At 41.1% G+C, this 16,236-nt stretch overlaps 1 protein-coding gene across 7 annotated transcripts in view; it reads right to left on the bottom strand.

Moving 5' to 3' along the window:
* Positions 1-16,236, bottom strand: part of SEPTIN8 (septin 8) — an 83,860-nt gene that overhangs the window by 3,123 nt on the left and 64,501 nt on the right. For 6 of the 7 annotated variants that reach the window (XM_060271687.2, XM_088663155.1, XM_035105399.3 and 3 more), the window contains one exon: positions 10,403-14,120. The exons of the other annotated variant lie outside the window; for it this stretch is intronic. In XM_060271687.2, coding sequence (XP_060127670.1) covers positions 14,117-14,120 — 4 coding nt within the window. In that variant the 3' untranslated portion in view covers positions 10,403-14,116. Of the gene's footprint in view, positions 1-10,402; positions 14,121-16,236 lie in introns of those variants that run through there. 7 annotated transcript variants of the gene reach the window in all.

The following is a 16,236-nucleotide window of genomic DNA, read 5'->3' as shown; positions in this document are numbered from 1 at the left end:
TGTCAATGGCCTGTGAATTCAGAAACAGCAAGCCACAGTTAATGCAGCTATGGTTTGCAAACCAGTTTCAAACTGTAGCTTCGGGTCCTGGTTTGCGGGCACCAAACAAGCCATGGTTTGTGTTAGGCTTGACTTCTGACAACAAAACAAACTATAGTTCGATGTTGTGTTCGAACCCAGCCAGGATATACACAGACTCCACATTTGCTATATGCAACAGAAACTCATACATCTTATGCATATCCCCTGAAGAAGTCAAAGTCTATATTAGTTTAGTACAGCTGGAGATACAGGAACTGAAAATTGATGACAGCTAATAATTTTAGAAGTTGAGAAAAAATTAGTTGTGTTATATATTGCATTACAGATCGACAGCACCCAATTCATCCACTGTAAAGAGCTGGTTGATCAGCACCTCCTGGGCTTCCAACCATCCAATGCTGTCTATATTTTCAACCCTGCAAACCAAAACATCCAAACTCACCTGGGCAAAAGGTTACCCTGCTGTTATTCCATAGTGAAGCAAACAACACAGATTAACTCAGGAGCCAGAGGGAGCTGGCCAGGCCCACCAGCTTTCATACTTCTGAGAGCCAAAACCCATGAAGATGACATGCAGCCTGATGAATTCTATGATGGATTCAAATACCTCTACAATGAAGATGGGATCCCAGAAGCTGGGCAGACCAGCAGTATGGGTGGCAGCGATAATCAGAGGCAAGAAGAAGGCAACAGCACTTGTCCACCATTACAGCCTGTTCCTCCAATTGACTAATGATTTCTGTGTAGCACCACAGGGCCAATGAGTTCCAAAGGCTATTTCAGGTGTTAGTAGAGCTGTTAATAAGAAGCACTGCCTATTTTTGAAACCTTTAACTCTCTACCTTTTAAAATGCTTTCTGCAGCCCTGCATGCCTTTTTTCATAGAATCAGAGTCAAGAGTCATCTAGTCCAACCCCCTGCAATGCAGGAATCTCAGCCAAAGCATCCATGACTGATGACCGTCCAACCTCTGCTTCAAAAACCTCCAAGGAAAGAGAGTCCACAACCTCCCAAGGGAGACTGTTTCACTGTCAAACAGCTCTTACCTTTGTTTTGATATGGCCACACTCTAAGAGATTGAAGGCTAAAAAGAACAGTGCTCTACAAGCTGCTGAAATACACAACTTCAGGGATCAGCATTCAGCAGATGGGGCTATGTGCTATGCTTAGAAATACAGATCAAACCCTATTCCAGGAAGGAGTGGGAGCTTCCTAGGTTTCTCTTCCTTTTTGTGTACACAGTAGGATAGTTTGTTTTTATTCAGACACTAATTGTGGTCTCCTGCACAAGCTAACCTTTTGTACATCATTACTGAGCTGTGAATGAGTCCTGAAAATTAGTTGTAGGGATGAGAGGACAAATGACATGCAGCTAGGCTCAGACAGCTAAGCTAAGATAGGGGCCAGCATGAAGACACTTTCCAGGCGTTGATCGAATAGAACACCACTTGGATAAAGGTGTGGGAGCTGGGCTTCAACCTTAGCGAAATTGTGCTACAAGAAGAGTTTACCTTTGCTGAACAATTTAAACTTTTCTCCCTGCTGACTGACTCTGAAATCAAAGACAACTGGAGTGCTCATCAGATTTCAACCCTACAGGACTATGGAAGAATTCTTAAAACTTTGGAACTTTTCTTCACACGGTGCAATGCAATGTCTCTGGCTTCTTTGCCATGAGGACTTTTTGACAAGATCATAGGAAGTTGTACTTGGAGGAGAGATTGCAGGAAAGTTATTCAAGGGTCACATTTAGCAAAAAGGGAAAAGGGGGGGCAGCATTTAAAATTATTCATATTTAAAATTATGTATGGAGCAAGCTTCCCCGTTCCAGTTGTCAGGGCTGACAGCTCAAATTCAAGAGAGCTTACCATTAGTATACACACCATCACCATCCTGTATTATGTGTTTGTTTTTACAATGACATGCTCAGCTGAAGCATACCTGTATCTGGTCATGCAATTCAGCTCTGAATGAATACTGCAAGCATCATGCAAAGTTCATCTGAGTAGATAATTGCGAATTCCTCCTGTACTTGGTGTCTTATTCCTAAATGCAAGAAATGGGCAGGCCTGTTTTGATGCAGGTGAAATACGCTTGCTAATGAGGTTAGATGAACAACAAAATGTTGGCTTCTGGAATTCTTATCGGATCTATGGGAAGGGGGGCAACCATTTCTGCACATAGCATTCAAGAAGGATGCTACAGGCACACTTCCGCAGTGATGTCATAGAACTGTGGAATGGTACAGAATTCACCATCCCAGAATCTTTTTAATTAAAAAAAATTAAAATAAGATTCTAGCCCTATGAAAGGACATAAAATACGCCTGTACAACTTGTGACTCACACAGTTGAACATACCGTAGTACCCCCAGCCATGTATTGTAGCTCACCAAATAGTTCTCTCATTGCTCTTACAATTATAGTCCCTGGCAGGCAATAAAAATTGTTGTTGTTGTGGAGGGACACCATCTCTGGTGATCTGTATTTGGTTTGATGGGCCATGTAGTTCAGGACTGATATAGACAATAGTTCTATTAGATTTTTATTATACAAATATATTCCCTGTCTTTTAATGATAAAATCAGTTATCCTGTGCTTCCTTCAGAGAGCTCAAAGCAGCCCACATAGTTCTTTCAGTTTTTACACTTGGGACAATCCTATAGGTTGGTGCAGAGAATGTTGCAGCCCAAGGTCACTAAGTCTAAGTGGGAATCTAAACACAGATTTCCTTGGACGCTAAGCAGGTTTTCTAGTGATGCAGAGTAGGATTTCAAGCAGCTGGATCGCCTATTGCCCTCTCACAAAAGCAGAAGTTGTGCAAAATAAGCCGTGACAACCCTTACCTGTAATTTTCAAGAATCTCACAGATTTTAGCTTTTCTTGATGCGGCATTCATATTAACTTGAGCATGTTGCTTTAATGTTAAAAAGCATACAGAGCCCTCTCTATGAAAGCTCAAACCCTTGTTTCAGCAGGAAGGTGTACAATAGCACAATGCTGAGCTGTGCACAGAAATAGGCTCAGATTCTATAACGCTGAAGGGTACAGCGGAGCAAAAATAGTTCAATTGTGATTGGATACCACAAGGAGACTGTCGATCAGTGTCACACTGGCAGCTCTAGTCTGCAGCAAGCAGTTAAGGGAATAGGTACAGATACTTACTGCAGGTCCAGTATTGCCAGATAAGCAGTCTCTCCCTGGTCCCACTTGGTATAACAATCAATAAATAACTGCAGCAAGAATCCCACACCTAGTCAATGCTCCAGCAGAGGTGCATTTATCACCAAACACAAATGCATTATGTGCTCATGCCAATTGTCCTTAGCACTTTGGAAAAACCGTGTCTCAAGTTAAACGCATTAATAGGTGCACACCTTAAATGTTTTGGCCCCAAATCCTAAAAAGCCGTTTGTGCAACGACATTGGGCCTACATTTAAAGAATGACTTGAGGGTGAAGATGGCCCCGGTTAACACTTTGGCACCCAAGGTACCAAATGATACCCCTTTGCACATACAGTGGTACCTCTACTTATGAATGTTTCTACTTACGAATGGAGCTCCGTCCGCCATCTTGGATGCGGTTTAGATAGGATTTTTTTCTACTTACGAATTTTTAGATAGGATTTTTTCTACTTACGAATTTTTTCTCCCAATGCCTTCCTATGGGATTCGACTTACAAATTTTTGCTACTTACAAATGTGTGTTTGGAACGCATTAAATTCGTAAGTAGAGGTACCACTGTAGTAAAAATGTCACAGTCAACTTCATTATTGACTATTTTTGCTCTCTCTGCTCATGGTCCCCCAAACTGTGCTTACGGAGGTGCTCCCCTAGCTAATAGTAAGGGACAGAAGGATCAAGAGGGCAATATATGCATAAAGTCTTTAAAAAGACTCAGCAAAACATCGCACCAATGTGAAGATCATATGTGAAGATGGGATCTTTTGCACAGCTGCTGTGGAACACAGTAGCTATGGAAAAACCACAGGTGATATTCTGGTACCCAACCTATCGCCAGAGGGATGTGGGTACAACACTGCAGGTGCTCAAGAGACAAAATCTGCATTATGTTAGCAGTCGGTGTTTCTGGCACAGTGTACATGCTTCCATTCAGCTTGCTCACACAGCACTCTCAGAAACTTTTCCTGTGGTAACCGCATGCCTGATGGTTGCGTGAAGAGGCCCTGAAACACACATGGCAGGTGCACATTGCAGCAAGTGTCGGAATACGCCAGGAAAGCACAACGTGAAAGCTACTAACAAACCTCCAAACTGTGAATGTTACGCTTAGTGCTAAAGAACTCCAAAGCAGTACCTTGCCAGCATGGCAGCAAAGGAGTGGTGCTGATACATAGGAAATAAGCTAAGAACCGAGGAATTTAATTATGCAGCATGTTAAACTGCAAAATCGGTTGGGATTTCTCTATATATCTAGATGTCTAGTTATTCAGGGAAAGCTTGGGACAAAACGTCCTTGGTCTTGCTTTTTTTTATGAGACCAAAAGCATTGTCCTTTTCTTTGATCACAAACTGTGACTTGACTGTTTATATTTTTAATATAGGAAAACATTTTTTGTTTTTAATGTGGGTGACCCCTCCCTTTTTGTTATATAAAAACGTACTTGAAATATTGTGTCTGTTTTTTCTTCTTCCCTGGAATCACGTCTCTGCAGTTTCTTTCAGTCTGATCATAGAATGACAATGATACTGAACTCTGTTAATTGTTTATATAATACGGTAATTATATAAAGGGGATACTATATAATGGGAATAATATATTCATAGAGTTGGAAGGGACCCCAAGGATCATCTAGTCCAACCCTTTGCAATGCAGGATTTATTTTTGCCTAACATGGGACTCAAACACATGGCTCTGATATTAAGAGTCTCGTGCTTTACCAACTGAGCTATGGGGAGAGCAACCCGTGTCCCTGATCCGCCGTTCTGGAACTTGTTCAGATGGGGTGGAGGTGGCCCCACATTGGGGCTCTGGCTTGAGGAACTCTGCTGTTCGTTGGCGGAGCCTTGTCAATGAGGAGCACCCCAGTGTGCTTCCCAAAATTACACGTGGGTTGGCATCTCTGGCAGTGTTGAAGGCAGCCCAGTGCAGTATCCTGTGTGGACAGTGCTGCTGTCAAGTGAGGGTTAGGGTTAGGGTTAGACCTGATTTGGACCTCTCTGTCTTGCTAGCACTGGTAGCTGGCACTGCAAAGAGATACCTTCCCCTATCCTGCCTGGCCAGTAGGGTGTTGCAAAATACCCTCTTGAGAGCACCAGGCTGGGCCAACAGAGCTATGCATGCCATGTTTACACCACTTTCTGTTCCCTACCTAACAGAATTCAAGCTGTTTCTTATTTGTAAAACACTGCAGCTGCTGCCTTCATCTTCTGATGCTTTACTCATAGCCCTCATGACACAAAACAACATCTCCCCTTGAATTCGTGCTCATCGAGATCTAAGGGCACAGGGACATAAAAACTCTGGAAACAGTTGCTATACAGTCGTAGAGCTTGCATCCCTCGGGCCATTTCGGGGCGATACCAATAAAGGTGGCTGAGATTAAGTAAGTAAGCAGCTATTGAGACACTGGGTGCTGTTGGCCATTAACAGGAATTTCTCTATGGAATTACTGGTGGGAATTCCCACCCGTAGTCAGGGAGAATGGGGAAGAGTAGCCAGTTCACACTGTGAATGACCCCCCAGAGAACTGCTAAGTTTGGAGAAAATTGAGCCAACTGATGCATTTTAGGATCAATGTAGGGCACCAACTTTACAGCAATTGTTCTCACATTTTGCCTTTCCAATACGTTTCAATTTTATGTGTTTCACTTATTTTGCTAAAAATATAAATAAATTACAAAATACACCAAAGCCCATATTGGTCCCTATCCACACAGTTTTCGGTCTTAACACAATGAGATAGCCAAGTAACAGCTTGTTAATGGAATGTTTAACATTTTTTTGTTGTACTTGTCTTTTTTGATCTTATCTCTGAACAGGGCAGGAATTTAGGCCTTTGCGTCACAAAATAAACCGTTTGCTAAAAGGAGAGCATGGGCAACAACACAACCCTCTCAGTTCCACTATTCTAAATGTTAGGATATAGCAAACCATATGCATGGCAATCCCTTTGCACATGCTTCCTGGCTCTCCTTCCCCTCCCCAATCAGTTGTCCTTTTAAAATGGTTTCACAATCAAGTTCAATTTGTTATTTGCAGATAGGAAAAGATTGGGGGCACTCCAGCCATTTCCTGTAACAACAAACAGATGTAAATACAGAAGTAAGGAAGGGTGAGAAAATGGCTCAAGGAGGAGCCTCCCTTTATCAAATTAGGCACCCTCTTTTTGGAAACTAGTGGGTGACTTTCCTTCCATAGAAAATACTTGATATACATTTTATATAGGGGAAACCGCTGCAAAATGGTTAGCGCTAAAAGATAGTAAAATTTCACGGGAAGGTTAGGGATAATTAAAATTTGGTATTTTAAGTCCCAACCTGAAATACATTGGGCAGTTATTTTTAGTCCCGCAAAAGGAAGTTATAAGGAGTGGGACTTTTGTCTATTAAGCATAATTAGGACACAGTGTTACTTTACAGACCCAAAGCCAAATTTATAGACAAACATATCAAGCCCCCATTTACTACGACAGTTTAAAGCAGCATCTATTTCATGCTGAACACATGCCAAGTGTGTTCAGTCTGCCACTGGAAAACTTTTGTTTGGGGTTCTTTCACCCATCATGTAAGAAGATTAGTTCTTTGGTTTTAGTGCATGCCATGCATTTAGCTGGAATTAACAATTTACGGTTGAATTATCAGAGGTCTACTTAATCAAGAAACCTGGTCAAGGCAATGTTGTCCAAATCACTTCTCGCTTTGGAATCTCTTCTGTGCAATACATTGCAAGCATAAAAAAGTAGAAGCACCAATTAAATTTCTTCTGCATGAGGTGTTTTGGCCTTAATAAATCTTCTAATTTACATATCTTCCTGATGTTATGGAGCGCGAACTGGGAAGACTAAAGAAGCTACAGAAAGAACAAGAGAGAATCAGTGTTTAGCTTGCAGGTTCACTCAGTTACATCAAGTGTATAGCATGAAACCACACGGTTGCAACTCAAGGAAATATAAAAGTCCAGTTGTATGCATGGAAATTTCTACCGTCTTCTGTTTAAAGGCGGCGGCTATTTAACCCTGCTGCTGAACTTTTAAGGGGGATATGTAGTCACTACCATTCTATACAGATAAAATATAAAAAGAAAGTGTACGCAGCTAGATATATTTTGATAGTACAGCAACAGCTAAGCCATCCTGCATCCCACACTTCGCATCTTTCAAATGCAAAAAAAAATACTTTCATAAGTAACCTGCTCCTAATGATTCAAACAGACTTAAAAAGAAAGAAGAGGGCAGACAGCAAATACAACTAAAGAACCCGAATAAAGCTTGCAGATCAATATTGCCACCTGGCATCCCAGATCAGCCTCTGGGCTGTCAGTGCCCCAACAGGGCCCATCAGGCAGCTAGGTGTGTAAGCCTCCATTTTAATTTCCCATCATGATACAGCACTGGGCACTCTGGGAAATAAAAATGGCAGCAGCTGCTGCTGTCGCCACCACTGCCAAGAAAGCCTGAGGGGTTCATCAGTTGAACAGGCATGATATCAGAATGCACTTTGCCCCCAAATCTGGAAGCAGCCTTGAGCAACTCGATTGAACCCTTCACTGACACATTTGGCCATGATCTGGTTTCAACTTGTGAAGCTTATTGTTCATCTGCCCTTCCCACAGTTCTCGTCACTCGTCGGAATATAGCAAAAGCAGAGCCCCAAAGAAGCCAACTGGCTCCATCTCTCCTCGCCTAACTAAACATACAAAGTATATATGCAAAACCATTAATTTGCTTTTACTGTTTCCATTAAAGACGGAAGGATCCATGGCCTGACAGATAACTTTATCAGACTGTAACCAACTGTTTGACCTTTCTGCCTCTTTTTGTCCTCACTTGCCACAAGATGTCCCTGCCTCTTAAAAGAAGTTGAAGCCATGCTCAAGTCACTCCAATATTTAAGACACCATGGGTAAGACTTAAGAGAGCAGCTCCCATAGGTAAACTCGAAGAAGAAGAAAAAGAAGAGGAGGAGGAAGAGTTTGGATTTGATATCCCACTTTATCACTACCCTAAGAAGTCTCAAAGCAGCTAACAATCTCCTTTTCCCTTCCTCCCCCACAACAAACACTCTGTGAGGTGAGTGAGGCTGAGAGACTTCAGAGAAGTGTGACTAGCCCAAGGTCACCCAGCAGCTGCATGTGGAGGAGCGGAGACGCGAACCCGGTTCACCAGATTACGAGTCTACTGCTCTTAACCACTACACCACACTACTTTGTAAAAATAAGCAAAAGGTGACAAGTGTGGCGAGGTGCACGGTGTATTTTGGAACCCTCCGAGATCAAGGTTCCTACACACGCAGGAAGCTGCCATGGATATGGAAGGGAGCCTGCTTCACACCGTCCTCCTCCATGGGTTGAGGTGGGGGCCAAGTTAACATGCTTGCCCTTTCTTCCCCACCCCCCTAACGTGTATTCCTTACACCGAGTTGCAATACCTGTAGCAACTGTGATGCTTCAGAAGCAATTCAAAGTTCAATTACTCATGCTATCATTGTAAAGAAAGACATTACTCAAGAAAACTTCTATGTTTGTTCTACAGATGTATTTTTCAGGTGGTGTGAATGAAGTGTGAAATCTCTTGGACCTGTACAAAGTACATGCATGATCTCCCAATATAACTTGAAGCAGTCGATATAGTACATACATTGTCACTGCTCAGCATCCATTTGAGTTGGCCTGCTCTGCATACAGCTCAAGCCCTTTTAAAGTGAAAGAAGGGAACAACATCTGGTGGACTATAGGTTAGATTCCCTAGTTTCTAGGTATTTTCACAGCCTGTTGGTCCATTTTTATTAGCTGGCTCATTATGAAACAGTAGATTTCATGCAAGCATCCTCACTTGTTCTGCCCCAACAACTGCAAATTTGAAATTCTACTACTTCAGTTCCTTTTACCTGTACAGTAAAGGAAAGGCCTCTTCAGGTTCTCTACCTTGGCACCTTTATGGTGCCAATACATTCCATACTTCAGAGTTAGAACTATTATAATGGGAAGTCAATGCTGATAATACATGACAATGCAATTTCCTTAAACTTCTCTCTAACCACTCTGCCTCATGTCCAAGCCAAACCTCATCTCCCTTAGGTTTAACCAGAATTGAAGCCTTGTGTTTCTTTTGAGCAAATTTGGCCTTATAGCATTACTAATATCATGAAGCCCATTAAATTAACGGGTGCTATAATTAATTAGTGGGGTCCCCCCCCCCAGTGACTCACCCACTGCCACCACCTCAGCCCCTCACTCAGTCCCTTCCCCACCCCCCACCCCGCCCCAGCCAGCTGCCTCCTCAGCTTCCTCTCTCCCTCCCCATTTCCCACCCTCTTTTTCTACTCTTTTCTCTCTCTCTCCCCTCGTTGGTCCCAGTTGCAGCAGCCCTTCCAACCCCCCCCCAATCCACACACACTTCCAGGGATTCATCCCCCCTTCCCCCGCCCTCCCTCCCTCCTGCTTTCACCCCTCAGTAACGGCTTAACGATCCTTCAGCCCAGCAGCCGCATCACTCGCGGCTCACGCTCTCTCTCTATCCACACCTACCCTCCCTTTCCCTTTTGCCGGCAAACGCCTCCCTCCTCTCCTTCCCCTCTTAACAGAGAAGAAACCAGGAGGAAAGAGAGAGATACTTCCGTAGCGCAGCAGAGGCAAGGGGAAGCCACACACTATGCAAGCATGTAATCCCTCTCACAATCCTGGTTTATCCCATCCGAAGTCTCTGCGCTCCAAGTCCCAATGGCTGTCCGTGGGGCACATGCGCAGTAGCGCAATCCCACGGACACAAGGACTGGACGCAGAGACACTTGCATATCATTATATAGGATGCTGTGCCATCTTGACAATTCTGTAAAGAGCAAGATAGCCTTTGATGTATACCAGAGCAGGGCAACAAATGTGTGAACTTGCTCCACCCTTAGGAGCAAAGTGCTATAGAAGTATGTAATGTCACCCAATGCAACTGTTTTAAAAACCCAGACAAACCCTAATTCCAAGTGTTTGTGTATGTAAAATGGTCAGGGCCCACTGAGATCTGTGAAATTATGGTTTCAGCCCATCAGCTTAAGGGAATGATAGAGCAGAGCCTTACATGCAAATTAGATTTGTTAAATTATTATTTCCCCCATTATAAAGGTATGATTGAAATAGGTTGAAAGGAATATATGTATATATATCAAAATAAAAACACACAGAACTCAAAATAAAATGTAACATTTAATAAAAAGAAAGAAGTACAAAGGAAACTGAAAAACTGAAAGCTTAAAAAAACTTGTAAAACAAAAATGAGAGTGACATGTTAGCAATTCATGAAATCCATTCCATAGGTTTTCCTGTTGCCTCCTTGTAAGTTTAATTCAGTACGATCTTCCAGGTGGAAATATCTGCTTTGTTCCAATCAAAATATGCAAACTACAAAATGAATAGTCGTCTAAAATATGCAAGCTTGGAAACAGAAAAATATGCATGCTCGCTGGAAAGTGGTCTTTCCATTCGTCAAACTACATACAGAACGGAGAGATTTGAACAGATTGTTGTCTTCCTGTTCTTCTTACCTCACACATAAGAGGTGAATCTTCAAGCTTAGTTTTAAGAATTAATTTAAGATTAGTGTCACATTGTAATAACCAGGAACTTATTAAATAAGAAATAACATATAGAACCTACTATATGCAATTTGGTCTCATACAAAAAAATGCAAAGTCAAGTACTACCCCAGCTGAGAAAAATGATACTGGTTTCTACTGGGGAAGACTATTGCAGAAAATTTAACAAAGAGACTGAGGCCACCAAACATTGAGGCCAGTATTTCACTAAAAATGACAAAATGGTCAGCACAACATAAAGGTACACACACACGTACATACATATATATATATAATTGTATTTAATATATTGTTACATACATTCTGAATGTCTTCATCAGAAATAGATTGCCATTATGGCCATGTGTCTACATGTTTTATCTTTTCATTATTGCTACCACTTTTTCCATAAACTTTCAAATAGGGCTGAAACAAAGTGATTGCCAGAAAGCCAGTCAGAAAGAAAACATTTGCATAGATGATCTTGCTGCTTTGTGCAACTGCTGGAAAACTTACCATGCTATATTAGTTTGCATATCTGATTATAAAAACCACACCTTTATTCCACAACCCTGCAGCCTTGTACATATTAATTAATTTCCAGGCTCATGTGAAATCTTGTTTTCACACCAGCGAACATGGTTTGCTTTTGCAACTTTAACTGATTGTGTGTCAGGATTGTCATCGTGTACATAATGCAGCATATTTGATCCTGTGCACAACCATTGCTCCTTCCCTACTATTTTGAAAGCTAGTATTTTAGAAAATATATTTAGCTTAATAGAGGCACAGCCTTTTTATTTATTTATTAAAGTCAGATTACTACAAACGCCTAAAAAATGGTTAACTATCCACTATACCACCATTAGGTGGGTCTGCTATTAAACAGTACCAGTATAATTTTTTTCATGAGGTTTTTACAATTATCAAGTAATACTGTAACATATTTTTCAATATATTCAGACATTGTCCTTTTAAGAGAAAAACAAACAAACAAACAAGACAGGGTTTCAATATACGAGCCTGTGTAATGGGCTTCTGTGGGAAAAGATGAGGAACCTTAGACCCGGATTATAGCTAAATGCTACTTTGAGACTGGCATGAAAAGATGCCTTTTGCTGTTTTAAAAATTAAAAACAGGCTATGCTACAGGCACTGAAGAGAACTGAAGTGGAAGGTTAAATTAATTCCATAGCAAAAAAGAGATGTGAACTGTCACTTAACATTACACAGAGACGGGTGTTGGTGTTGGTGGGGAACCATGTGACCCCTGGCTTGTCCATGTCTCCCTGTGGCTGACAGGTGCATCCCAGGTTTGCACAATACAGCAGAAAAGAACTGGCTGGAGACTCTCAGGCTGTGTACACATTATTGGCTTAAAATGCAAGGTGCTTGTTCTTTTTCACTGTGTTTCAAAACTGCATTTGCATGCTTTTGTACATATCAGCATGGCTTGGTATATTTAAGTCTCCCGCTGAATGTTCCCACCTGAGGTTGGAGACAGGGAAGGGATACTTTTACCCAATGAGCAGTTCTCAGTTCAGATCGAAGCTGGCTTGGGGCTGGGGGGCTGGGGCGGGCAGGAATAAAAATGCAGTCTTCCACAAGGAGCTACAGGCTAGATGCAGACTGCGGCGAAATTTGTGCGCCCATGGCTTCCCAAACCAGTGGTGGGAGCGCACTGAATGCGGAGGAAATAGGAGTGTGTCCACAGCCTTAGTACATCTTCTATCCTCCCACCTGTACTTCTCTATGCAAACAAGCTCTTACAACTAGGTTTTCTCACCAAAGCTTGTGGAAAGAATAAAATATGATGTTCAACAACATTGTGGAAGTTCGTAGATGACCTGAGAAATCTTTGCCCTGCAGCCTGATTAGTGTTAATCGGGCCATTCAACTCATTTCCCCTCACTACAGGGAGGTCTGCTGGACATGGCACTTTGCCATTTTCACTTTTAATTCATGAAGGCGTCCAACATATATCTGCATCCCCACTCACAGCAAGCAACCCTGCTGGATCTCAGGGTTGCCTGTCTGGCAGGCCGAGATGCTCCTGAAAGTTGCAGTCATTTCACAAGCCCTTGTCTCAAATGCATCCTTCCACAAAGCATGTGGCAAAAAGGCATGATACATTTGGAAAAGCAAATCATGTTAAGCAGCCCTCTTAATTTCGTCTAAAGAGGCTTTTTTTGGATTTGGTCAACTCATGTGCATGAGCTTGGCTAAAGAATGTAAATCTGCACAAAGAAATTGTCTTCAAAATATTCACATCTAGGTGTTTGCAGGATTACTTTTAACTGATAGCTGCCTAGAATTCTTTCTATCAAATCTATTTTTACTGATTGTTTCACCGCCACCATAAAAAGGAGAACATCTCCTTCCAGCTACTGAAATATCCAAATCCTGCTTGTTTTTATAGTCATTTTAGGATAGTCAAAATCAACAGGTTTAAAAAATGGGAGCAGCATTAAAGGCAGAAGTAGCATCCAGAGTGGAGATGGATGCAGAGTATGATTTATAAACATTAACTGCAATTTTCTAGGTTCTACTTTTGATTATGGGGTTGTAATTTATTTATTATTAAAAATAATAAGTTTGAGGATGAACATCTACTCAGACAGGAGCATACGCTAGTGAAAGAAAAGGAATTACACTTCTCAGCCATAATGTAGTTGTACAGTGAAAATAAGTCCCCTTAAAACTACTGTTTAATAAGGAGTTGCACTTCAGCAACATAATATAAATAGCAGAACAATATACAAGATGTTTGTCTTATTTAAACTGCACACTAGTGTTCAAGTTATGAAGTAGAAACTGCTTTCTTCAAATAATAAATTTAAAGTGTCACTTCAAACTCGTAAAGCATTCAGATTGCAATTTTTGTTAAAAATAAACTATTGGTGATATTTATCCTAAAATAAATTTGAAAAATGGAAATAAACAGGTTCCCAACAGAAACTTTTATATGGAACTCTTTCATCAAGATTGCATTTTAAAAAATGTATTAAATATAGCTAGGGCCATTTTATAAATAGATAGTAATTCATTGGGTTTAAAACAAATTAAACCCCTGACATTTCAGAACTAGCAATACGAGGATTTTCCACAGGGAATCTGCAAAGACAAGGCAAATGTTTTCTTAAAAACGTTAACATCCTGCATAGTCACAATCCAGTCACTGAAAAACGCACCAGATGGTCAGTTTGTCTTTCATGCTGTTTCACTTGCACAATGGTAAGACAGAAGGATTCACAAGGTGGAAAAGCAAGCAACTAAAACATATGAATGCACAGAGTCCGCTCCTGGCATACAAGTCTGTGTGTGAGATCAACTGAAACAAAAACATAAAAAGCAAAAATTAAACGATAGAAAATCAAACATAACAAAAATGTAAAGCAATATCATATACAATGTTAGTGGCAAAAAAGCAATGTGATCCTTTCGGACTTACATGCCACACTAAACCAAGGTCTAATGTTGTGTGAATGAGCCTCCCCAAGCCTGTGCAAAGCATCAGGCAAGTATTCTCTTCCCTTCCTCTGTTGTGCAGCCAATAGAACTTCTGCTGAGTTTAGTTTCAATTCCAGAAAATATTGGCTTAGCATTACATATGAACCCAGTATCCTGGTTTAAATCAATCCATGGTTAGTTTCTAAACAAGCCAACCTCAAACTATGGATTATGAAGCTGGCTTGTTTCACTAACCATTACTAGTTTCCAACCAGGATTGCTGGTACATATGTAATGCTAAACTGAGTTTGTTTGCAAGTTAAACTAAACTCAGCAGAAGTCACACTCCTGGCCGGAGAAGAGGGAAAAGTGATGTGAGTGAGTCTGACACTTTGCTTGGGCTTGTGAAGGTTTGGACACAAAACATTAAACCATGGTTTAATGTTATATGTAAACCAGACCACTCCATGATCAAAATCAAATCATTCTTGCCTTACTTTAAAAAAAAATACAAAACAAAAAAATCTAATTAATTGCACTAGAGATAAGAATAATCAGTTTACCTGAATAACAGGCCACAGGTTTTAAACTTATGAGTCATCTAGTTCAATCTCAGGCATTTCTGTTTTTAAGATCTCTGTTAAAAGGACTGGGGTCTGGATTGGCGGTGGCTGACACCGGCGTTCTAGACAGGCTATTTTGACTCACTTTAGCTCACAATCTTGCTCATGCTAAATAGGATAGTTACACTGCTGCTCCATAATATTCATACAGAAATATAAATAGACTGTTCACCAAAACTGCTGATTTTTTTTAAAGAAAAAGAAATAGGTACTAGCAATGTTAGATAGAACTAATCATGATAACCAGGCATCTCTCAAGAGGACATGGTATCATATGAAGCTTAACACAAGCACAAATCATGACCAACATTCTTAATTCATGGAAGACAAGAGGTTGAAATTTAGCATGAGTAAAGAGCAAAGAAGCCACTTGTATATGAGACAGAGGCCCCTACAGCAATCTTATAACCCAGTTCCGTAACTTTTCTATGACTTGTGCTAGACGTTTTCGTTTGAACTCCTAGTAAGAGATGGGCAATTTATCTTACAATCGCCACCATCCACTTACCTAGGGTAAGTATGCATGGAAAAAATAGATTGCACTGTGTATTACACAGCAAATATTACATCACCTGAGACTATAGAGCTTAGTCACACAATCATATCATTTTTTCAAAAAAGATAAAGAATATAAAACACATAAAAACACTAGAAGTTAAATAGTTAATGCAAAACCACTAACATTCTGAGGCAAAGCAACTTGCCAGAATTTTGTAACACACATTAGCTCAGAAAGTCATTGGGCTGTCAAGTTCACATCAACTTGCTTTATTTAGGTGAGTTTTCCCCCCAACCTTGCCTACACCTCCCCAGCTCTGGTACACTATATGCCACTTGCAGTATTTCATCCATTCCTCTCTTTTACACTGTAGCTGCAAGGACAACAGTTCTTGTATTACACAGATCATTTAAAAAAAAATCTCTGATAAAACCCGCATTATTACTCCTAGGGCCCAAGCTGTGTGCATATTGTATCTGGGCAGTAAGAAGCAACTAACAGAGATCACGGATCCAAGGCAGGCTATTTGACATCCCTCACAATGTTATCATTGGAGGATTCATTCACATTGTAGAGTCATGTCACCACCACTTCCTGACAACAGTAGGAAAGAAGTATTCCCAACATGATCCTAACTCAGGCAAGTTCCTTCTTTACAGATGTCACTAATATAGCAGTGCCCTGGGTCCAGGCAGAAGTGGCTTTCATGCTACAAAGGTAACACGTGAGCCCACTCTTGGGAGTAAAAATGGAAAAAGTTGGCAGCTAGCATCAGCTGGGACCCTGACCTCTAACAACAGCATGAGGATACCAACACATGTGCTAAGCAACCTCAGGTCTACAAAGGCCTTCACCACCATGACTACAATTGCACG

This window comes from Zootoca vivipara, chromosome 2, assembly GCF_965207765.1.
Source record: "Zootoca vivipara chromosome 2, rZooViv2.hap1.1, whole genome shotgun sequence".
In the NCBI taxonomy this organism is placed as follows: domain Eukaryota; kingdom Metazoa; phylum Chordata; class Lepidosauria; order Squamata; family Lacertidae; genus Zootoca; species Zootoca vivipara.
This window is presented reverse-complemented; position numbering and strand designations above follow the sequence as displayed.